General features: G+C 32.5%; 3 protein-coding genes across 7 annotated transcripts; all 3 read left to right on the forward strand.

Annotated features, from left to right (window-relative positions):
• The first annotated feature begins 666 nt into the window (after positions 1 to 666).
• On the forward strand, positions 667 to 7,866 carry LOC108465805 (SKP1-like protein 21). Of its 4 annotated transcripts, none has more exons than XM_053031530.1 (10): positions 667 to 821; positions 2,200 to 2,371; positions 3,310 to 3,534; positions 3,818 to 4,009; positions 4,096 to 4,206; positions 4,394 to 4,472; positions 5,187 to 5,290; positions 5,361 to 5,539; positions 5,797 to 5,929; positions 7,027 to 7,866. In XM_053031530.1, the coding sequence occupies exons 2-9, from the start codon at positions 2,336 to 2,338 to the stop codon at positions 5,915 to 5,917; spliced, it is 1,047 nt and encodes a 348-aa protein (XP_052887490.1). In that variant the 5' UTR covers positions 667 to 821; positions 2,200 to 2,335; the 3' UTR covers positions 5,918 to 5,929; positions 7,027 to 7,866. The 4 variants fall into 4 exon arrangements, with proteins under 4 accessions (XP_052887490.1, XP_052887489.1, XP_052887488.1 ...); XM_053031529.1 differs by having other exon boundaries at positions 669 to 821; positions 6,957 to 7,866; XM_053031528.1 differs by having other exon boundaries at positions 670 to 821; positions 6,963 to 7,866.
• Positions 7,867 to 8,390: 524 nt separating this feature from the next.
• Positions 8,391 to 14,943, forward strand: LOC108476373 (signal peptide peptidase-like 4). 2 transcript variants are annotated; one of them, XM_053031527.1, is made up of 14 exons: positions 8,391 to 8,869; positions 10,029 to 10,187; positions 10,339 to 10,450; positions 11,027 to 11,143; positions 11,272 to 11,423; positions 11,531 to 11,713; positions 12,348 to 12,382; positions 12,632 to 12,794; positions 12,972 to 13,025; positions 13,234 to 13,326; positions 13,447 to 13,589; positions 13,959 to 14,029; positions 14,144 to 14,242; positions 14,356 to 14,494. In XM_053031527.1, the coding sequence occupies exons 1-13, from the start codon at positions 8,738 to 8,740 to the stop codon at positions 14,233 to 14,235; spliced, it is 1,506 nt and encodes a 501-aa protein (XP_052887487.1). In that variant the 5' UTR covers positions 8,391 to 8,737; the 3' UTR covers positions 14,236 to 14,242; positions 14,356 to 14,494. The 2 variants fall into 2 exon arrangements, with proteins under 2 accessions (XP_052887487.1, XP_017634062.1); XM_017778573.2 differs by having other exon boundaries at positions 8,392 to 8,869; positions 14,144 to 14,227; positions 14,356 to 14,943.
• A 4,362-nt stretch (positions 14,944 to 19,305) lies between these two features.
• On the forward strand, positions 19,306 to 22,917 carry LOC108475839 (putative recombination initiation defects 3). The gene is made up of 11 exons (XM_017777811.2): positions 19,306 to 19,455; positions 19,887 to 20,037; positions 20,154 to 20,307; positions 20,453 to 20,587; positions 21,009 to 21,061; positions 21,178 to 21,372; positions 21,531 to 21,590; positions 21,690 to 21,739; positions 21,900 to 22,056; positions 22,272 to 22,351; positions 22,665 to 22,917. Exons 1-11 carry the CDS (start codon positions 19,391 to 19,393, stop codon positions 22,762 to 22,764), a joined length of 1,200 nt encoding a protein of 399 aa, XP_017633300.1. The 5' UTR covers positions 19,306 to 19,390; the 3' UTR covers positions 22,765 to 22,917.
• Positions 22,918 to 23,267: the final 350 nt, after the last annotated feature.

The following is a 23,267-nucleotide window of genomic DNA, read 5'->3' on the forward strand; positions in this document are numbered from 1 at the left end:
ATTGATGGGTCGGGCCACCTAGCCCGACCCAAAGACCCACTCAAAATGTGGGAGGGTTTGGGCAAAAATATAGGCCCTAAAAAATGGGCTTGAACAAAAAAAAGGCCTGTTTAAAAAATGGACCAGGCCTCGGATAAGGCATTTTTGGCTCGAGCCCGATCCGACTCGAATTCATTTAAGGCCAAAAAAATCTATTTTTTTTGTTTTTTTAATTTTATTTTCTTATTGTTTTCTCTCTATTTTGCTACCATTTTACTATTATATTGCTACTATTTTGTTATTATTTAGATATTGTATAAAACTTATTTTATTGTTAATTTTGTTATTATTTTAAAGACATTTGTTAATTTTGTTATTATTTTAGAGGAATTTGCTTGTTAAGTTGCATCTTTTATTATTTAAGTATACATATTTTTAAATTTTTTAATTTATTAAGAAATATTTATTTTGATGTTTTAATATTTTTAATGTATTATATATATTTTAAAATTATATAAAATAATATAAAAATTAATATAGGCGGATCGGATTAAACTCAAATTTTAACATTTTTATTCAAATCAAGTTTGAGTAAAACTTTAAACTCATTTTTTAAGTTAAGTTAGACTCAAACTTAATAAACGAGTCTAAATTTTTAATTGAGCCCAATCCGATCCATTAATTAACTAAAATTTTAAAAAGTACACCCCAAAATAAAAAAAAAACACACCATTTTCCTTTCTCGCCTCCCTCTCTGGCAGTTATCCTTTCTGAGTTCGCCGACCACCGCCATATCTCTGTAGTTCGAAAGCACTGAAATCTCCACTGCTTTTTTCTCGAAGGTACAATCAATACATTGCTTATAATTTGCAAAAGGAATATAATGAATTACTATATATTAAGCATTGAAATGAACTAGAAAATTGTTTTTACACTTACCTGTATAGACTTACTTTTTTGAATCATTCCTTCATTGTTTCGTTTCTTTAACGGATTGATTTGCGGCAGAAATGTCTTTCACTTTATTATTTTTTATTAAAATTTGTTTAATTTATACGTATCCGGTGAATTAGCTTTCAGGCTCTGTGAGCTAGGTATGAACTGTGATTAATTCGTTTTTGTTTGATTTTTAGATTTATTTATATTGATTTGTTGCTCTATGTGTTTTTATTTATTAGAAGATGTTTGTTTGCTGAGAAAACGAATATGACTGGCAAAACAGGAAAAAAAGTATAGGAAAATGAAACAAAATTAATCATGAATTAGGTATTCTTCGTTGTATTTAGATTTTAGAATAATTGATGCATGCACGATATTAGGTTAGCGTTTAGTCTGCAAGCTGTTGAAGTTGTTTTTGGGTAAAAGAACTGTTAGAACGGAAGAAAGACAGTTCCTTTATCTTGTTCTATTTTCGAGAAACTTGGCAAATGAAAATTTTGGCGGCCATGTGATATTTCGGTAGTTCTAACAACTGGAAAGGCACATAGCTTTTCTTCGCGGTAATGATTTAAGTTGCCATAAGTTGAACATCTGATTTTAAAAGTTAAATTGATGAATTTTATGTTTATAAACGGTAATAGAGGTGGAATAGTTGTAATACTAGAAATAGTTTTTCCAGGGAACTGTTTAACCAGAGGTGTCAAGCTCAATTGAGAACAGGAACTTTTGTGTTGACTTCCCATGAGGGAATAATGCTACCACGGATCCTGCTTGGCTTGCTGCTGTTGAAACTATCTGTATGCTTAATGGTTGTGCCATGATTCATGAGCCCTTAGATACTCAAGTTTTGTCTTGTAGTGGGATAGAGCAAACATTTCAGTGTTAGCTTTAGCAAGAACATGTATTAATTCAGAGTTTTGTATTTCTAACGGCTTGTTATGCCTCATTTGTTGAAACCATACTATAAGGCTCAAACACACGCAGAATTAATTAAAAATGTGTTTGACAGAATCAGCTTATTTTGTGACCTGTTTATTAATTACTACTTAAATGCGGAAGCTTGACTTTAATTTAATACAATTGTTTAACTGTGCAGTTATTTAACAAAAACTGAAAGATCTGTCTGTAACTCTGCTGCATATCATTCTTTCTTCTTCATTTTCCTGCTTGAACAGCATCAAATTGCTGGTTTACGTACCTATTGAGATCTACTTCTGAATCAATGTTGATGCAAGTGAGAAATTTGCCACTGATTAATAGTACTTGGGAAACTTATTACAGGTTTGAGAGTCTATGTCACTTAAGAAGTGCATAGCTGTTGTCTGATTTACTGTATTCAAGCTTGTGAGTGCCAGAGTATACTACTACAATAAGCTGTACATAGATACCTTTTTCTGTGTTTCAAATATCCTTTCAAATGTCAGAGATTGATATGGCTGTCATAAAGCCTGAGGTAAGTTTATTGTGTTGTTTTCCCTTTGATCATAATGAACAGAGGTAAGGTACATCCTACTTTCTATTCTCTTATTTTACATTTTAGGTTATGAACCATTTACTATATATCCTACAATAGTGCAGGTTCTTTTGTATTCTTTAGGGTTCCTTTTGTAGGTATAAATGACATGTTGTTCATTATTACATGTACTTCTCTAGCAAATACAATATCCTGGGTATTTATCAAAATATTTAGCTCTGGTGTAACATGGGCCTAATTACCGTGCTGTGAACAATTATTGTTTGTTTGTTTTTTTAACCATTATGTGTATAACTTCCTTAAGATAGGCAAGTTTGATATTTATTATTTGTATTAGAGCAGATTCTTTTGTATTCTTTAGGATTCCTTTTGTAGGCATAAATGACATATTGTTCATTATTACATGTACTTCTCTAGCAAATACGTATCCTGGGTATTTAGCAAAATATTTAGCTCTGGTGTAACATGGACCTAATTACTGTGCTGTGCACAATTATTGGTTGTTTTTATTTTTAGCATCATGTGTATAGCCTTCCTTGAGATGGGCTAGATTGATTTTTATTTTTTTGTATTTTTAACAATTTTGTCTACAACTTCCTTGAGTTTGGTTAGATGGACACCATGTTGTGAATGAAAACTATGTTTCTGTCTGGTGAAATTTGTGCCTTACATAGTTTGCTTGGTAGGGTTCAATGAGTACCCAAAAAATATGCTGTTTGAGTGTTTGAATGATGGGATATGGGTAATTTCAAACTCAGACTGGGTAGAGGAAGGATTGAGTTAACTGTTTAGTTGTTAGATGGCATAGAATTTCTTGTAACAGTTTGCGATCCTGACAATTATACTTTAGTATCCTTGGTTTGTTTTTGAGTATATCCTTAAGTTTTGATTCTGAAGGATTGTCGGATTTGTCTCAGATAATGAAGTCTTATATTTGGCTTCAAACTGTTGATGGCTCAATCCAACAAGTTGAACAGGAGATTGCAATGTTCTGTCCCATGATATGTCATGAAGTTATACAAAAAGGCATGGGATCCTCCAAGAATTATGCTATATCTCTTCCCCAGCAAGTCAATCCTGCCATGTTAAGTCTAATCCTCGATTATTGTCGGTTTCATCAGGTGCCTGGCCGCTCGAACAAGGTAGGTTCAACGTAATTCTCAATTAGCATTTGCCTCTTATGTCTGATGCTCTCCTCTTGCTTTCTTTAGTAGATGTTTAATCTTTCTGGAGTGGCATAAATGGAGCCAAAAAATTCCATTCTTTAGGTATAGAATGGCTTTCTTTGTATACTTGTTTCCTTAGCCACTTCTTTTTGCAAAAGGAAGAAGGAAAACATGTTTCTAGGATATTCAATTCCATATAACAAACTGACTCTGATCTTCCTTGTTTCCTTCCTTTGCATGTTCTTGTTCCTGTTTGAAGGAGCGCAAATCTTTTGATGAGAAGTTTATCCGAATGGACACAAAGAGGCTCTGTGAGTTGACATCTGCCGCTGACAGCCTTCAGTTAAAGCCTCTAGTTGATCTTACTAGTCGTGCCCTTGCACGAATTATTGAAGGGAAAGCTCCTGAGGAGATACGTGAGATATTTCATTTGCCTGATGATCTTACTGAGGTGTCTGGTGCTAGTGGAACCTGCTTTATTTTTTATCTGTTCTCTTAATCTCTTTTCTTATTTTAGTACTTACTTTGTTGGTTTAGGAAGAAAAGCTGGAGCCTCTGAAAAATGCCACCGATGACCCACGCATTCGACTGTTAAATAGATTGTATGCAAAAAAGAGAAAGGAACTAAAAGAGAGGGAGAAACTAAAGGTGACTGGGCTCTTGTTTTCTGCTGCTTTCATGCTGGTTATTTATTAACTGTTCTGCTTTACTTCTTACTTCTTAGTAGCATGTTTATATGGTTGACATTGCTTTGTCAATTAATTTTTCAAGGCGTCATTTTTCAACTCCTTACTTAAAAAATGCATGCAAATAAGTCGGGATTTCTATGTTTCAGAATGTTGAGGTTGACGAAGAGCTTGTTGATGATCGTTCAGTTGATGACCTCTTGTCATTTATTAATGGAGATGATGGAGGTATACTTAAGTTTTTCTCTAACATAGATTGTCAGCATATATTTATTTTTCCGTCCAAATGATTGTAGTTCTGTATAGCTTTCTGTGTTTCATGACTATTTTGGTTGGTTGACCTGCTTAAATTAGCAGAAGAGATGGTTTTACTGATTAAATACCTCCTCCTATAAAGAATAGTTTAGCACTTTTGCTCCTGTGGTTGCGTCTCATGTGTCAATCCCGATGTCAAAATGTCTTCTATTTCTCTGCAGTCATTTGTTAGTGTGAGGAACTGAGGAGTGAATGATAGTGGCCAAAATTGAAGAAAAGCAAATTGTTTTGTGTTCCTTTATCATAATCCTGTTTGATGGTAAATTATGAAGACATCAAAAGGATAGGACCTTTCTTGGAAGATGTTACAAGATGACCTGTTTCGAACTTTTTATAGCATAGGATTAAAAAATAATTGATGTTTCCTTCAGTCATCATGGTCTAGGAACTTAATCTAGAATAATTTTCCAACAAACTACAGTTAAAAATTGTTGAGATTTCAGGCTCTTTTATGGATATCTCGTAATGGATAAATTGTTTAAAATTCTAATTCTACATAAGTTTTATACACCACAATTGTAATCTTTTAAAGTTGTGCTGCTTTTATGTATACCAGAAACCTCCCAGTCTTCTTTTTTTAGTTCTTTCTGAAGGCCTTATAGGAGGTAAGGGAATTTTATTTTGCAGATTCTAAAGGGATTAAAACTTCAAAGAGTAAAAAGAAGAACCGAAGAAGAAAAGATTTGCAGAAGAGCACGTCTGCTCATGAGGCCACTAAAAACCATAATAAGGTCTGGACCTCTCCATTCATCCTTTTTCTTTCTTTCAATACTGTCAGGTTTCTGAAGTTCTCATGTTCAGGAGTCAAATGGTCTTAACTCTGTATGCCGTAGTGCTGAAGTTCGTCAGATTCTGCCCAGTGTTGGTGCTACCACAAACTTACAGGATGTCGAAGATGATATTTTTCCCAATAAGAACGAGTTTGACGATGGTGATATTGATGATGAGATTGATCCGACATTGAAGGAAAAAATTGATAGGTAAGGTGATTTTTCCTTGTAAATCTTCTTCCTTGCTTCTTCTTCTCCACTCTCTGGAGCATTGAAAGACAAAGTGGTCACATTTCCCTGGATTTTGCCATGAGGCTTAGTGTTTGCATATTCTTCAATTGGTAAGCAGACAAAGATGAATATTGTACCTGATGAAGCAACAAAGTTAATATCTTAATAATTATTACATACACGATTTTGGAGGAAATTTATAGATTAGCCCTACCAGTCCTTTTTATGTTGTGTAGGGAGGTGGAAGATTTTGCCCGTAGATTGAATTCAGATTGGCCGGAAAGAATGCAAGAAATTCTCTCTTTAGGCCAAGAAAAGAAACCAGTGCATTTGTCACTTAATGGCAAGGGTTCATAAGGAGATATGCAGGTATGCTGCTCTCTCTTTTCTTTCGTAAGTTTTAGTGTCTATGTTACTTGGATTTAGGTGTCAGATACGGATATTTGTTTGACACAAGTATGTTAAAAAGTTTTGAAGCTTTTCCATGTATTTGAAGGGCACATATTCCCGCCCCCATTATCAAATATGTCAGACAGGGATACTTTTAGCAAAATGAAACGTTGGAGCAACATAGTCTAGTGTGGTTGCTTGTGAAAGTTTTAGGGCCTATTCTTCTGTGCTTAAAAAAAGCACTTCTGGCTCTAAAAACACTTTTGGAATAAAAGCTGTGAAGAACAAGCTGTTTTTGACTGGAATTTTTGACTTTTAAGAAGTGTTTTTCAAAAGCACTTTTAATAACATAGTATTTTCCTCTCCCAAAAGCACTTTTAGTGCGTAATTACTTTTTCACCCCTCCAATAACATAGTATTTTTTTTCTTCTTGGTGTTTAATTACAAATATGTTAAAATTATTAATTAAAAATAAAAAATATTTTTAAAATACTAATTACAAATATTTAATGGTTATATTTAAATATTTAAAATGTAGTTTATATATTCTAATTAAATTTTATAAGTAATTAATATGTATTACTTAAAAATATTTAAAATTTATATTTCATATATTAAAATATTAACAAGAAGTTATAATAATTTTTTATATTCTTACTAAAATACAATAATATTAACTAATTTAAATTTTATTTAAATGCATATTTGTTATTTGATAATAACATGTCTAAAATGTACATTTTATTTCTCAAAAGCACTTTTTGACAGCAATACTAAACACTCAAATTTTAAATTAAACTTTTTAAAAACACTTTCCCACAGCACTTTCAAAAGCATTGTCAAACTAGCTTTTAATCAGATTATCTTGGACTTTCATTTACTTTAATGCAACATGTTCATTCTCGTGATGGTTTATCATTTGAAAGTTAAAACCGAACTTGGTTTTCTTCATTTGTTTGATCAAAATAGTAAAAGAAGCAACACTAAAATAATTTTGTATGGCAAGACTCAGATCCGGAGCAGAGGTGATTCACAATGAAGGTATGCCTGAAAATTTTTGATGAGATGCTTTGCAGGTGGATGAAAGATGGCTTCTAGAAGGGCCTTGTGGATCCTTTGTGAGTTTTTAATTTCCTTTTTAAAGTTTATTTTTCTTTGTTGTGCTTAGTCAGGCTGCAATTTTGATTCTGAGTGCAACTTCTTTTTACTGTATTTTATTCATATCATCTTTGTGTATATTCTCGTGTTATAATATTACTTAAGGTATTATATATTTTATTATAGTTTTGAGACATTAATAATTGGTATTATATAGATTTTGATACACTGATGTTAGTTTTTCTTTGTTGTGTTGTGCTGTGATGGTATATGTTCAAAATTATCGGGTCATATAGTACATGACATTATTATAATCCGAATTATATCCTATCTATATGGTATGGTGTATGTATTGACAAGAAAAGAAAAAGGTTCAGCTGAAGTTATCCTTCTCCCATCCTGAGAGGGGGTCCACACGTGTGATTCGTCCATTAAAGATAGTGCGTCTGTGAGTAGCCGACCATGTGGGCCCCACTTCCTTGGCAGCTTCAGTGCCTTCTGTCTAGAGAAACCCATATGATATTCCCCTGAGCTCAGGTCCATCTCTACCAACACGTGTTTCACTTCGAATGGTTGGGAATGGAATTCGACCAATAGTTAACCAAGAAATCAGTGTGGTGGACATTACCTGTTTCAGTTGTAGTTGTAAATATACCAGGAAATCTGTACGGTCCATACGGAAACTTTTAACCATTTTAGACAGTAGCCGGTAACCTTTGAGCTTCAGTAGCTCTCTATTATGATATATTGACCCACGCGTTTTCCGTTTTTCAACTACACTTGTCGCTAAGTAGTAAAAAAACAGAATCATTCCCTTTTGTTTGTGGCTTCCCATTTCTCTTTTCTTTTATTAAAAACATTATATTCATTTATGATTAATATTTAATATCAATATGAACTGGTCTTATGGTACATCCCGAAAGAAATAAAAATATTTAAATCATGATTTTTAAAATTATAATTATTAATTAAATAATTAAATAATTTTATTAATCAAATTTTGAATGTGTTGGAAAGTTAAAGATCTTAAAAATCTTGTTTACTCAAGTTCAAAATCATGATATGGTGGTTATTTTATTTTATTTTAAATAAATTAAATTATCTATATAATTATTTTAATATATGATTTTTTAAAAAAAATTAGTCGGTAATTTTTCAATTGAATTTTAATCCGAATTATTCATAATTTCAATACATAAAGGAACCCATTCATATTCTATTAAAATTCACAGATACGAACAGTAATAAAACAGTTTGGATTTTACTAAAAATTAATACTAAAAATGAACTCTTTTATTATTATTATTATCATAAACAATCTTCAACATAAAGTTAAAAGCCTAAAACTTATTTCTTCCCTTGAGCAAGGATCAGTGCACCCAAAAATGAAATTGCGTGAAATGCACACTTCGACCAGAGCGTGAACAACACAGGACAAGAGTAAAAGGCATTTCCTCACTGTTTATTTCATGTCCGAACCTCATAACGACAACTCAACCAAGTGAGTAAAAAAAGAAACAAAACAAAACAAAAGCGATATTTTTCATCTTCATTTCCTTCATGCTTCCATCTTCTGTACTTTCTGATAGTTCTTTTTTAAAATTCTCTGAACAAAAAGGAGGAAGGAAAAAACCCCTAAAACCAATTTATTTCTCTCCTTTTCTTTTTTTATGGTGATTCTTTCCAAATATGGAAATTAATATTGTGTTTATCGTAATTTTAATAGTAATTTTGAGTGCTGGGTTCGTTTCAGCTGGGGACATAGTTCATCAGGACAACGTTGCTCCAAAGAGACCTGGGTGTGCTAATAACTTTGTTCTGGTATTCCTTTAAAAGTTCTGAACTTTTTTTTTGGGTCCATGTTTGATTGGTTGCTGAGAAATTGGAGGGATGATGAAAGAATCTAGCTTTTTGTTCTTGTCCTTGATTTTCGGTTTACATGTTCTATTAAATTCGATAAGTAGTTTGAATGTTTTTATTTACTTCAAATTATGACTTTTGTCTTTTTGCTCTTCCTGGTTGATTACTGAGAAAATGGTGGGAATATCCTTTTTTTTTTCTTTTTTAAATTTTGGGCTTATTTTGTGGTTTGGTCGTGATGGAAAAAAGTTAATGTTTTCTCGGGACTGACTTTAATTTTGGTGTGGATAAAGGGAAACTGAAGTGGTCAATTTTTCTATGAACTAAATTATTGTGATGTAGGCTTTTTCTGTTTTTCCTTTCTCTTAATTTCGTTGTTGAGGTTGGGAGGTGAACTTAATCCACTTTACTTGTTTTTATGAACTAAATCAATTTTTTGTTTTGTTTTTATGCATCAAAAGGAAAAAAGCTTTGGTTAAACTAGGCTAAATAATGATTTTGACCCATTTTTTTTTTTTTTTGTGAAAGGGATAATGACTTCGACTTAACTAGGACTTCTGTTAATCCGACTTTGGTGTGAATGTTAAATACAGATATGTTCAAATTTTTAAAGCTTTTCATGTATTTGGAGGATCCTTGAAGGGTCATATCCCCGTACTCATGTCCAATGTGTCTGACATAGGTGTCGGTCAAGGATACTTCAGGAAAAATGAAGAGTCCAAGCAACATAGAGTAGTATTTTATTCCTGCTATATTGGCATGATGAAACACTTTAGAGCATTTCCTATCAGCCGAAGGGAACTTTGATATCTCCTCAAATTTTAAAGTATATCAGAATTATATTTTACTTGGATGATAACATTTTATTGGAATGTCTTCAATCTCCAAAATATTTGCAACTCGAATTCAGCTTGAATTTGTTGAAAATACTCTTGCACCTTCGTTGCTTTCTTCTTTTGCTTCTAAGTTATATATGCAATAGTTGATTTTCTTACTTCTTTGCTGTCCTTTGAAGTTAGAAATGCTGCTTGTTTATTCATATCTCTTTTCTCCGGTTTATTGTTTTCAAAATTATGAATATGGACTTTTTATATTTTATTTGATCGAATTTCTTTTATAGGTAAAAGTCCCCATCTGGATTGATGGTTTAGAAAACACTGAGTATGTTGGTGTTGGTGCTCGTTTTGGACCTACTTTGGAATCGAAGGAAAAGCATGCAAATCATACCAGGCTTGCACTTGCAGATCCTCCTGATTGCTGCAGCAAACCTAGGAATCAGGTTTTTGAATTTTTCATCTTTTTACAGTCTTCATCCAATTTGACTCCTTGATATATTCTTTCTAACATTTGCTTGTGCTTTCATCTGATCAGTTGCTCTTTCACTTGTTCCTTTACTCTCTCAAAACGTTGAATATCTTGTGTGTCGGCAGCTTACAGGGGAGGTCATTCTAGTGCATCGGGGTAACTGTAGTTTCACTGTGAAGGCAAATGTTGCTGAAGAAGCTGGTGCTTCTGCGATCCTCATAGTAAACAACCAAACAGGTATTTTATGTCCTTTCATCACTTATTTGGATAACGCAAGAGTTTGAACATCTTGCTGGAGTCGTGTAGTGAAGATTAGCTCCTTACGCAATCCATATTCATGTGGTATCTGCCTGTTGTAGAAGCGTTGCCTTGATGGATAGATCTTCATTTTATAGTAAGTTTTTGTTTGTTATCCAAAGAAAAAGAAGAGCTTCTGTGCAGAACACATGATAAAACTATTGCTTCAAGTTGGAAATTTGGAGAAATTTTGTGGGCATATATTTTGGTTTATGATATCTTGTCATGTGAAAAATGTTAACTCTACTGCAACTGTGATCGGAAAATTACTCATAAGATCTTTTTTTAGGGTGATATGTTTGTAGATATCATTCATTCTCTGTCCAAATACTCTATGTAGCTGTTTTGATAGTACCCTTTTCAATAATTGAGCCATAAAGGGATAGAAAATGTTACATTGAAAATATAGAATTTATTATAATAGCTAATTACAAATTTACAATCATGAGCGGTTATGAACAGTCCAAAAGTTATTTTTGCTTTCTGAATACTGAGCTAGTTAATCTTTTTCTACAGAACTCTTCAAGATGGTTTGTGAATCAGATGCTGATGTAAATATAAAAATACCTGCTGTCATGCTTCCTCAGGACGCTGGTTCCAATTTGGAAAATTATATAAATAATAACACCAGGGGTATGCCTTTCTTTTTTGCTGCATTAATTTCCTTTTTGTTGTTCTGGAGCAATATTTTCTTCAGCTCCTTTTCCTTGCTTGGTGATATATTAGGATTTAAATTGTTTGCAGTTTTCATCTTTATGTAGTTTCTGTTGCGCTTTACTCCCCAAAGCGTCCGGCAGTTGATATTGCTGAAGTTTTTCTGTGGCTAATGGCTGTTGGTACCATTTTGCTTGCTTCTTATTGGTCTGCATGGACTGCTAGAGAAGTTGCTATTGAGCAAGACAAGCTACTAAAGGTTTCTTTATACCCTTTTAGAAGAAAATCTTTTATGTACTTTTTGCTATATCCAATATTATTCAATCATTCACCCCGATAATGTGCTGATTGATGTTGTATGCGCAGGATGCATCAGAAGAATTTCTACAAGTGGGAAGTGCAGGTTCAAGTGGTTTTGTTGACATAAATACAATGTCAGCAGTTCTCTTTGTTGTGTTTGCTTCATGTTTCTTGGTCATGCTTTACAAGCTTATGTCGTTCTGGTTTGTTGAGGTCCTGGTGGTTCTGTTTTGCATCGGTGGAGTAGAGGTGTGTGCCTTTACCCATATATTTGTATGCTTAGTGCAGTGTTGCTTATTTCCTCCATCTTTTTACTGGTAGTTTGCAAGTTTTCACTGAGCTACTTCATATGACCTCCTATGGTTCCCAATATCTTTTACGGTCAGTTTTAAGATTTTATTAACAATGCTAGTCTTCCTTTTCTATATAATTCTCTTATTCCTGTGAGACCTGTGCTGCTTTGGAAAATCTTACCAAAAGTTCTAAGCGAAGCGTATTGCACTGAAAAGTCACGTCGGTCAATCTATGCTAGCTGGTACAAAGTTACCAAAATCTTTTCAATAACTAATCCAAAAGATATGTTACCAACAAGAAAAGTTTCATCTTGGTCAATGTAACTTTTTAAAAATGGTAGTCGTTCATCTATAACTTAGTGTGCGAACCATGACTATCTGCAATTCTCTTTGAACCTCAATTGAAAAGATTTGCTCAATAAATATGCCTGGATGTAAAAATTACTTAATCAGAAGCCACATCTGAATTCCAAGTTGCATTACTCTTACCTTCTCTTGTGCTAAGGCCTGATAGAAAGGGTTGGGGGTAGGGGTAGGGGAAAACTCTTTTGAGATGAATGTTAATCCATGGCATCCCTTTGTGCTTGCAGGGTCTGCAAATGTGCTTGGTGGCTTTGTTATCAAGGTATGCATATTCCCTCTTGATTGTTTTTTCTGTGTTTACATGTCCATCTTCTTAATTATTCTTCTTTACTGTAATTGAACATCATTAAGACCGAAGTCTCTCTCAGAAATATGTGGAAAAGGGAAGCCAGCAACTAAATCTCTATTCAATGTTTTAAAAGCAACTCTATTCCTAGAATATGTGTATTTTCTTTCAAGTTTTAATAACAACTTACAGTTCATATGATACTGACACTAAAGTTTTATATAGTTTCAGGTGGTTTCAACGCTTTGCAGAATCTTTTATTAAAGTGCCTTTCTTTGGAGCTGTTTCCCATCTGACACTGGCTGTTTGTCCCTTCTGCATTGCATTCGCTGTTGTTTGGGCAGTGTATCGACGTATCTCCTTTGCCTGGATAGGTCAAGATATTCTTGTAAGACAATATGTCTAGCTTCTTATCTTCACATGTATATTTCCTTCCGCATTGCATTCACTTGTGGTGCATTCCTTCTCATTGAGAACCAATATGTTTGGAAAGTTAGTTTGATTTGCACTCTTTATCATGGTGAAGTGCTGATATTTAAACCTTCCCTCTTTTCCTCTCAATCAGGGTATTGCGCTTATAATCACGGTCCTTCAGATTGTTCGTGTACCAAATCTCAAGGCGAGTACCTTGATTTGTTTTGCTTTTTCTACTTGTTACTCAGGGTTCTTGCATGTTTTGCTGTTATGTGGGTTGTATCCTCTCCATGTACTTTTCACTCACAGGATAAAATATGCATGTATCTAGTTGTATAGTGTATACATATGAGAATAATTGAAGATGGCTTAAATTTTTTATGCTTTTTAGTGTTGAATTTTTATTGAATCAGGTTGGAACGGTTCTTTTGGGTTGTGCTTTCTTGTATGATATCTTCTGGGTCTTCGCTTCCAAATGGTTGTTTCATGAGAGTGTGATGATAGTGGTAAGTAGTTATAAACATTATCTCTTCAGCATCGAATTCTGATGGTGGTTGATGTTCTTTCTGTGGATATGCTGGACTATTTAGGGAATGATCTTATTTTGTTATTAATTTCTATATTAGGTAGCTCGTGGCGATCGGAGTGGAGAGGATGGCATACCAATGCTACTAAAAATTCCGCGGATGTTTGATCCTTGGGGTGGTTACAGTGTTATTGGATTTGGAGACATAATCTTACCTGGACTGCTTGTGGCCTTTTCACTAAGGTTTGAACATTTGAAACATTTTGAGCCATATGTAACTCTCTCATGGCTACCATCTAGGAATTAAATTTCGATCTTTTGTTGATTTTCACGCTTTTGTATAGTTTAAGACCTTATTAACTATAAGACTGAAACATGCTGATTCTATTATTTTTAATGGGCCAAGATTCGTAAGGCTTACAAATGTGCCATTGTTTGAATTCAATGTGCACCATGGTTTAAAGTTTAAATACGAAAAAATTTGCTTTTGTTTGTTTTTGCAGTATTCAATATCTTCATTACATGTTATAGTAATTAGATTTGTTCCAAATGAAGAATTTGATTCCCGACCTTTTGTGTGTTTATTGACTGCTGGTGCTGGTGACTTTGCAGATATGATTGGCTAGCAAATATGAATCTTCGAGCAGGCTACTTCGTATGGGCAATGACTGCCTATGGTTTAGGTACAAAGAAATAGTAATTAACCTTAAAAGCTACCATCTATAAGTTTGCCAGCTATTTTCTTTTCCTACCATCTTGCGCATCAGCTTGTTAATTCTTTAAATTTCATTCCGCAGGTCTTTTGGTCACTTATGTGGCCTTGAACCTGATGGACGGGCATGGCCAACCAGCTTTGCTTTACATCGTTCCTTTCACACTTGGTAAGTAGCAATGAGGTACAAACAGCGTAGTCAATGTAATGTACATCGCATCATGCTCTTAAACCCCCAGATGAAATGTTATCTTCCGCCTAATTCTCTTACCGTGAAAAACTTGTTTCGGATTGCAGGGACCTTTATTACATTGGGAAAAAAGAGAGGTGATCTCAAAACTCTGTGGACACAAGGAGAACCAGAACGGCCTTGCCCCCACTTGCAACTTCAGCCGTTACAACAAAAAGATTAACGGTAATAAACCATGAGAAACAAGTATCTCAAATGTCAGCCAATTTTAGTTTCTAGCAGAGAAACAGTTGAAAAAAATGCTCTTTTTAACCTTTAGGTTGTAGAGAAGAAGCATGTAATATTTGCTATCTAGTTATTTCAACACCTTTAGAGCTTGACCCTAAGTAATTTTAAACCAGTTCAGCTAATCTCTAAGAGGTTTTACCATTGATTCTGTAAATCTATGATCAAATGAGTTTGAAATTAGCCTAAAACCAAAAGCTATGCTTGTTCGGTTGAGTGGTCAGAAGATAATGCTTCTCATTTTAAGGTTTAACTTACCTCGATTCTCAATCTAGCTACAGTCTAACGTGACTTTTGAATAGCGAGGGATTTCAGAACAAAATGTAAATTTCAGATGGCTGTTTAGCCATGATGACTATGGGTTGCAAGTACTGGAAATGCCGTGATATTTTTAAGGATTTTCGTTTTAATTTTGACTAAATTATTATTAAAAAAAATATTTTACAAATAAGTGATAAAGTTTGCACTTTCAAAGATGACAGAAGTTTGAAATTTGGAGTAGTAACAAATCCTAAATATTGATTGTAAAACGGATATTGACGTCACAACAAAATCACTCTTATTTTAATAAACTTTGATACTTATGTATTATTTTATAATTCTTTGAAAATATTAGATTGGTAATTTATAGGTGGAGTGAATAAGAGATCTTTGTTAGAATTTGTTGGTATTATATTTAATTCTTAAATAATACTCTTTTAGTTATTTTATTTGAAATATTATATAAAAGTATGAAATAATAAAATATCCTTATAGTAATATTAATTATTTTTAAAGTAAGTGTATTTTAATAATTTTTAAATAAGTTGTTGTACCAACTCAATAATTAACTATTTTATACCTAATTCAATAATTTTCAATATTTTATGAGTAGCATTTTTTTTTGTTTGTTTGTTTCCTTAAAACTCTTTTGAAACATCTCTATCATGCAAATTCTGATCAGGCTAAAAGAAGTCGTTAAAAAAATCATAAAAGAAGTCGTTAAAAAAAATCAAAATTTTCAATTAGGAATGTTCCATTAAGAGAGAATAAAAAATTAATATTTTTTATATAATGCTTAAAATTTTTACAACCTGTCTCTAATATTTAGAAAAGAAAATAAATGCGTTTAATTACGTTTAAATTCATGTCTTTCTGCATTGATAACAGTACTGATGCCAATCGAACTAAGACTCAGTCAACATAAAAAAAATTAATATTTGATATATCGAACTAAAACAATACAGAAGATTTTTAATTTATTTAATTTTATTTAGACGAAGTGTCTAATTAACTAATAATAATATATAACAATATTCTAGTTAGGGCTAAGCAAGAAATTTTAAGAAATCAACTCAAATTGAGGTGTTCGGACCATTTATGGAACATAAATTAAAAAAACTGATGTTATCCGAACTAAATTTTATTTTTATTTAATTTATAATTAATTTTACTTTTATTGTGTAAAAATAAATATTTCATATTTTTGGTATGAAAATATTTTATATTTAAAATAATAAAAATAACCTAAAAGTTTATATAAAACTATTTTTCAAAAAGATTAATTATTTTATTTACTTGGAAAATAATACAAGATTAATTATTTTGTTTACTTGAAAAGTAATTTTAAAAATATTTATGGAAAAAGTTTTGAAACTTTATCAAATAATATCCAAAATTCATAAAATAAAGTTAATTTTGTCAAAATAAATTCAAAAGTCCATAATCATACGAAATTTTAATGCACAATTTGAAAATAAAAATAAAAACTACTAAATTTGTGACAACTTATATATAACTTGACCGGAGGATGCAAATATAAAATGTCACATTTTGTTACTGAAGCAACCTATTTTTCTTGTTCACTTTATCCAAATGGAAGCGTAGTGATAAAATTATTTTACTAAAAATTTCAGATGCTGCTTATTTTACGTAAAATTCCCTGCAAAATTTAGATTTCACAATATATCTATATTCAAATCATCTCCCAAATCAATTCTCAGCACTTCGATATTCCGAAACATACCATAAATTAAGCACATCACACTAAAACCTTTTAATTGACCAATAACATTGTAATTATTGCAACTAAAAGATTAAATCTTTTATGTCACACATACATAACTATAGTCAAATGACTTTACTAAAAATCAAGTACATGTCAACTTGAAACAAAACAAAATATACGAACTTTGTTGAGTCCAGGATTTGTTGGTTGGATGCTGACAACTCTTGAGTACAAGATCTCAAAATACACGTAGCTTGCATATGAAAACAAGATCATTCAATGAGTAATAATTCCAATGGTATTGCAATAACTCACTCAATATATCATGAAATTTAGATGATTGGACTCAATTGATTTGTTTCCTTCTTAGACCGATTCAAATCTATATATCAAAGTTTATCCAATACATTAATATACACATGTATTCCAATAAACAAAATGTGATATTTCAATTAACCAATCTATTTTAACGAACTTATTAACATTTTATGCTAACGATGTATATAACCTTATTCGATTTTGTCTCATTTCGTCATATCGCATTGCATTGTCAATTTGAATCAAACCATTCTTTCTATTCAACATTTATATTTGCTAATACATAACTCATATTTGAACTAATTCATGAACCCCACTAATACAGTAATTTGGCACCCAGTGCCTCATTAGTATGTCCTAAACTAAACAAATTACGCTCAGCACTCATAGATTCATCCGAAGCAATAATCATTCTCAGCACTCTTCGAAACGTCTGATGGTTAATGCGCCCAACGCTCATCAACCTATAGTTGAAGTAATCCGTATCGGGACGTTCGACGTAAGCAATTCGCACCCAATGCTTATCGACTCAGTCGAAGTAATACTTGTGAAAAGCCACGGTCGGGATGTTCGAAGAAAAATGTGCCTAGTGCTCATCGACTTATAGTTGAAACAATCGCTTTTCACTCGATTCTATAAGATGCCATTTATTCTCAACTTTGCCCAACAATTACTACGACAACCAGTAATCTAATTTTTTTCTAAATTCAGCATCTATTCTATTGATCTCAACAACATCAATTCTTCAATCAAACACCATTTCATACAAAATATGACATGATTCGTCTCATGTTCAAGCCAATTTTGCAGTTCCATTAAATTATCCTATTTCTAGTTTCATTTAGATTAACCTTCTGGCACAATAATTAATCTCAATATCGTATTTCTGATCAAATACTCATGCATAACTTCCTTTGTTATGCCAATATACCTCATAGTGTAAATAAATGAGAAAAAAATAATAATAAGCTAAGTTATAGAAATACAAATCGAAAATTTCGAGCTATTCATCAGTGGCTTTAGCTTTTTCCTTTGCTCTTGAGGAATCCAGGTCATCGGCAGCTACGAATTAACATAAACACATAACACCATCAATGGTCAACCCAATTCACAATCAATTGTTATCTCAAACAAACTTTAAATTTCATTTAATTTAGTCCTTACAACTGAAACAAGCATAACTTTCAATTCTAAGCACCGATTTATAATCCGACTTCATTTCCTTCTATTTTAGACCCTTTATTATCGATTTCTAACAAAATTTCACGACCGCTCTACCTACTATCCATTTAAGTTCTCAAATATAAAAGCTAACATCTAACTTAATAATTTAGTCCTTTTTCATATTTACACTCAAAACTTACCGATTAAACATAAAACCCTAGAGAATTTATTAATGACAACTCTTTAAAACATTATTAGTTTTATACATTGAAACACAAGCCAACTAAATTAAGCTCCTACGGCCACAAAAATATAAAAATTAGAAGAAAAAAGACCTAATTATACTAACCAATTTAGTTGTCAAAGTCTAAAGCCCTAAAACCCAATTTATTCTCTCTTTATTTTCTTTCTTTTGCGCGTGGAAGGCTTCTCCTTCCGCTTAACTAATTTATATTAAATAATAATAATAATAATAATAATAATAATAATAATAATAATATCACAGCCCACCCTCACGTTTCTTAACCATATATATTCGACATGTTTTATTGCCATTTTAGGTTTTTGGGCTATTAGCAATTTTAATCCCTTTAACTATTTTCTAATTAAAATCTATAAATATTTAAATTAACCAAATTATTTATCCTCAATTCAATTTATCAATAAATTAACTCTGTAAATATTTTTATTAATTATTTATGTATTCATTCACTAAAACTAGACCTCAAACTGTAATTTTCGACATTGCTATTTCGGGTTGTTACAAAATTGAATCCATCTCACCCCTAATTCAATAAACATACTATGAAGGTTCATGTACTAAGAACCAGATTGCAATTTATCCCCTCTACTAAAAAAATAAGTAAATTAATTTTTGTACGTTAGATTAAAGAGTAAATTACTCATTCTGTTAAAAAAAATTATCCGTTTCTACTATTAAAAATTGGTAATTATATGTCAATATGAAATATACGTTGCCACGTATCATTATCTAATTATTCTATCAATACGCTAGTTTTTAATGATATAAATGAATGAAATTTTTAATAGAAAAAAATTTACTTTTACCCTTAATTCTAGTGCACGAAAAATAATTTTTTTTATTAAAAACTATCAACAGCATCAGGGAAGAGCAAAAAAGCCTATTTGGGTTTTTGAATAAAAATTTGGATCCGGTTAAATTGCTCCAGAATCCGGGCCCAACCAAACAAGATACCGTCTCGTTACTTTTCACCCTTTTCAGTTTCCCGCCATCGTCCACACCTCCTAGCTATTTAAGCAACATCGTTTCATCCCTTGGATGCTTTTCACTGGTAACTAGCTCCTCTTTCTCTTTTTATCGATAATTCGAAATCCAACGATCTCACTGTTCTTTTTTTATGGTATAAATGAAGTTGAAGATCAACAAAGCTTGCGATCTCGGCTCCATCTCCGTTTTTCCTCCTCATACAAGGTTTCTCCTCACCTTTATGATTCTCTTTGTTTCCCAAGAAAATGCATACAAACATAAATTAATTAAACTGTTTACTTCGTGAAGGTTTGATATTATTAGGAAATTATAATAATCTATCTTAATCGAGCTTTTTTACGGTTTTCTCTTACTATAGGGAAGAGAAGAGGTGATAAATCTCTTGTTCGTTTCTGTTAATTTTCTTAGATTTTGGAAGGAGGTCAATCCTCTTTCGAGTCTTCAACCTTCAAAGACACGTTTGACTCCGATTTCATATTTTTCAAACTTTCCTTTTGGAAAATAAGAATTACTTGTGGAAATTTTATTTTGCAAAGAAAATCATGTTTAGATAATTTCAAAATTAGCATCAACTGAGAACTAAGAATTGAATTTTTCAATTTGATTTGCATTGTTTGGTTTAATGTATCTGAAAGGAGATCGAGCCTGCCACCGAGTGTGCCTCAATCATCACAGCTTAGATCACAGCCATCACAACAATCATTCTCACAGGGGATTTCATCTCAGCATGCCTTATTTTCTCAGATCTCACAAAGCTCACTCGATGAAATCGTGACAACTGATCAGGTTGAATTATTCTCATCTCCTTTTTTCTTTTTGTTTTCCAGCATTCAAGTTTGTATATAAATCACCGTATCTTTTTTCTAATGTGAAAAATTGCTTTCTGTACTTCATCTTTGCAGAGATTTGGTTCCCAAGAACGAGAGAATACTGCCAGCAAGTTTTCTTGCTTGGCTCCAACCAACTTCACAAGAGAAGATTGTCAAGTGCCGATTTCTAGATCTTCCACCAACTTAATACGCAAATGGAATTCTGTTTCTGCTCCAGAGCATAGATGTAAGATTACTATTTAGTTATTTACTACGTTTAACATGACCAGTTTTATGATCTTACCTTTGAGTAGCTTAATTAAGCTTTTGAACTACATTTTTGGTATATTACAGCTATAGACGGATGCTGAACCTTTTATTTACTTGAACAGGTCAAACTTCTGAAGAACTTGAACACCGGCTTTCAGTGATTGAAACTTCATTGAACAGATTTGGGATGATCTTGGATTCGGTTCAAAGTGATGTAATGCAGGTGAACAAAGGAACAAAAGAAGTCTTGCTGGAAAGTGAGTCATTCAGTTCCTCAAGGTTACAAAATCCGGAGAGATGATAACTTGTTGCGCAATGGCTACACCTGTTAATAACTTGTTTGTCTGCATAAGAATGTTATAGACCTGTCATTCTAGGGCATGGTTCCATAATTTTAATACATAATGTCCAAGAATTGGACTTAAAATCAACTGGTTTTAGGTGGAGAGCCTACTTTAATATAAAACCACACAAAATGCAATTATATACATGAGGACAACCTTGCTTAGGGTTAGGCAAAAACAACATAGTACCATGTGCCCAATCTTAATGCAAGATCATAGACAACCCAATACTTAAAAGATGTGGGATAATACTATTTAACACTTATAATTGACATTTAAAAAAAAAACCCGCTTTTTCATTGTTAAAACAAAGTTTCTTACAATTTTATTTCAGTGGAAGGGATGCGGCAGAGGTCGATAGCTGAAGATACCTCTCTACAGCTAATGGTAACAACTAATAACACATCACTATATCCTCTTTTACTTTGTAAATTGACTAGCGTTGCTGTCATGAACATCCGTAAATATATACTTTTATAAGACAACTGAGAAATGGTAAACAGATCAAGGGACAAGAAGATATGAAAACCAGCCTTGATGGCAGCATGAAAGCGGTATCGGATCAACTAAACAATGATAAATTTCGAGATAAGTTACAACAGATCTTCTTGGTGCTTTCTGCTTTACCAGAACAGATCGAAGCTTCTTTAATCAAAGTACGAAATGAGCTTTGCAACACGTTCACCAACGAAATAAAGGTATGCATAGAACATTTAGACTTTAAAATCATACATTCAGTCCCATGGTCTCGAATGGGGTGAAACAGCTCTTCTCTGTTCCCTAATTTCAAACTTTTTCTGTCAATCATGTTTCTTAGCTTGTAAACTGTTCCATCTTATTGTGTTGAAACTTTCAGGCAATTGATTGCAAGACTCTCAGCCAAAAAGCTCCAGTTGCTGCTGCCATTCTACCTAAGGTGCTTATCCTTTTCATTCAATAACCCTTATATCTCTTGAGCAGCCATGCAATGACAAAAAAATTTCTCAGTAGAACTTTCTTATTTGTGAACATTCAGTCTACCGGCTGTTCTGTAACTCCACGAACCAAACCATTGGCAGTTAAGAAGTACGTAATATTCACACCATTGACTGCTTCTTCATTATTTTCTTTTTCGACTATTTTGGTGCTCAAATTGATGCAGTCTTATGAAAAAAGCTTTTTATCCTTTAGAAAATTTAAACTTCTCCAGCCTCTTCAAAACTCTAAAATATTCTCTTGCTTGTAGGCAAGCCGTGCCTTTAAAAATTTATGAGCAAAACACTGTAGCTCCAGAGGTAGAAAAAGAAGGTTGGAAATCTGTGAAGATGAAACAATGTGCTACCAATGAAAGGGCATCCTGCAAAGAGAACGACAAGAGAAAAGGAGTTTCATCTGTTGAACAGGTAGTTCTTACTTCTTTGTTTTCATTTTTCTCCTCCACTTTATCCCTTGGCTCCTATTCTTCAAGACCTATTTCAGGATATTCTAAGGCAACCGATTTGCTTGAATAACGGGTTACATGGACTTAACATTCCTTTACCCATTTGATAGTTTGCTGTAGCTTATTTGCTGCATTGAGTTGTTTATGCTTTGATTGAAATTGCAATCCATGTTTCAGGAAACATTCAGAATCTTAATTGAATCAGATGAAGAGATTGATGCAGGGTTTTCCTGCATGCTTAATGACAAGCAAACAGGTGCTTAACTAAATAAGAGAGATTACATGATTCAGTTTCTGCTTATTAGTTATCATTTTTATAAAGTTCATACATGAACTGCATTGCTAATTTGTTTTAGCTATGTTGTTCCAAGCTCTTCTTTTTTCTTGATACAAATTCTGAAATTTCAGAGAAAAAAGTATACCTATCAAAAGATTTTTTTTCCCTTTATTTATTTATTGTTCTCACTTCAACTGATGCAAACTGGATAATATGGGTCTCTGCTGCGAAGGTTCTAATCTCTCTTTATCATCATCTTTCTGAACTTGTATTGTTTTCTAAGATGACGCAATGAACATTTTGATAGAGGAAGCAAAGGAAGAGACTGAACGAATTTTGAGGAAAGCTAGGCGGCGAAAGAGAAAGCCCCTTAATCCCATAATTATTAACTGAAGGTACTAAGGCATATAATAATAAGCATAAAAAGTAGGGTCGAAAACTCTTTACTTTTTGTAAGATGAAAAAAATGTGTTCATATCGATTGTACTCAACAGTAGATTCTGATTGATGCTTCAGCTAAATCATGTTCCAATAAGGATTGGAATGTTCACTCTTTTCTTATTCATACTTTGTAACCAAATTCAATTATATTTTGGATAGTGTATAATTCAATGCAATATTAATGAATTAAACCATACATCATGAAAAAGTTTAAAATTAAATTCACCCAATTTTATTTTTAATGATGTAAGATCTTTTATTTATTAATACTTCCTAAATTAATTTATACATCTCAATACATTAAATATTAACCTATTTTTGTTATAAATAGTGTCCAAATTATAAAAGATTTTATCCAAATATTCAAGTTTCGATTTAGTGGTTATTTCAACAAAGTTTTGATTTATGAATGATTTTCTAGACAAAAATAATTTAATTCCCTTTCTTCTTCTTTT

This window comes from Gossypium arboreum, chromosome 8, assembly GCF_025698485.1.
Source record: "Gossypium arboreum isolate Shixiya-1 chromosome 8, ASM2569848v2, whole genome shotgun sequence".
NCBI classification, from domain to species: domain Eukaryota; kingdom Viridiplantae; phylum Streptophyta; class Magnoliopsida; order Malvales; family Malvaceae; genus Gossypium; species Gossypium arboreum.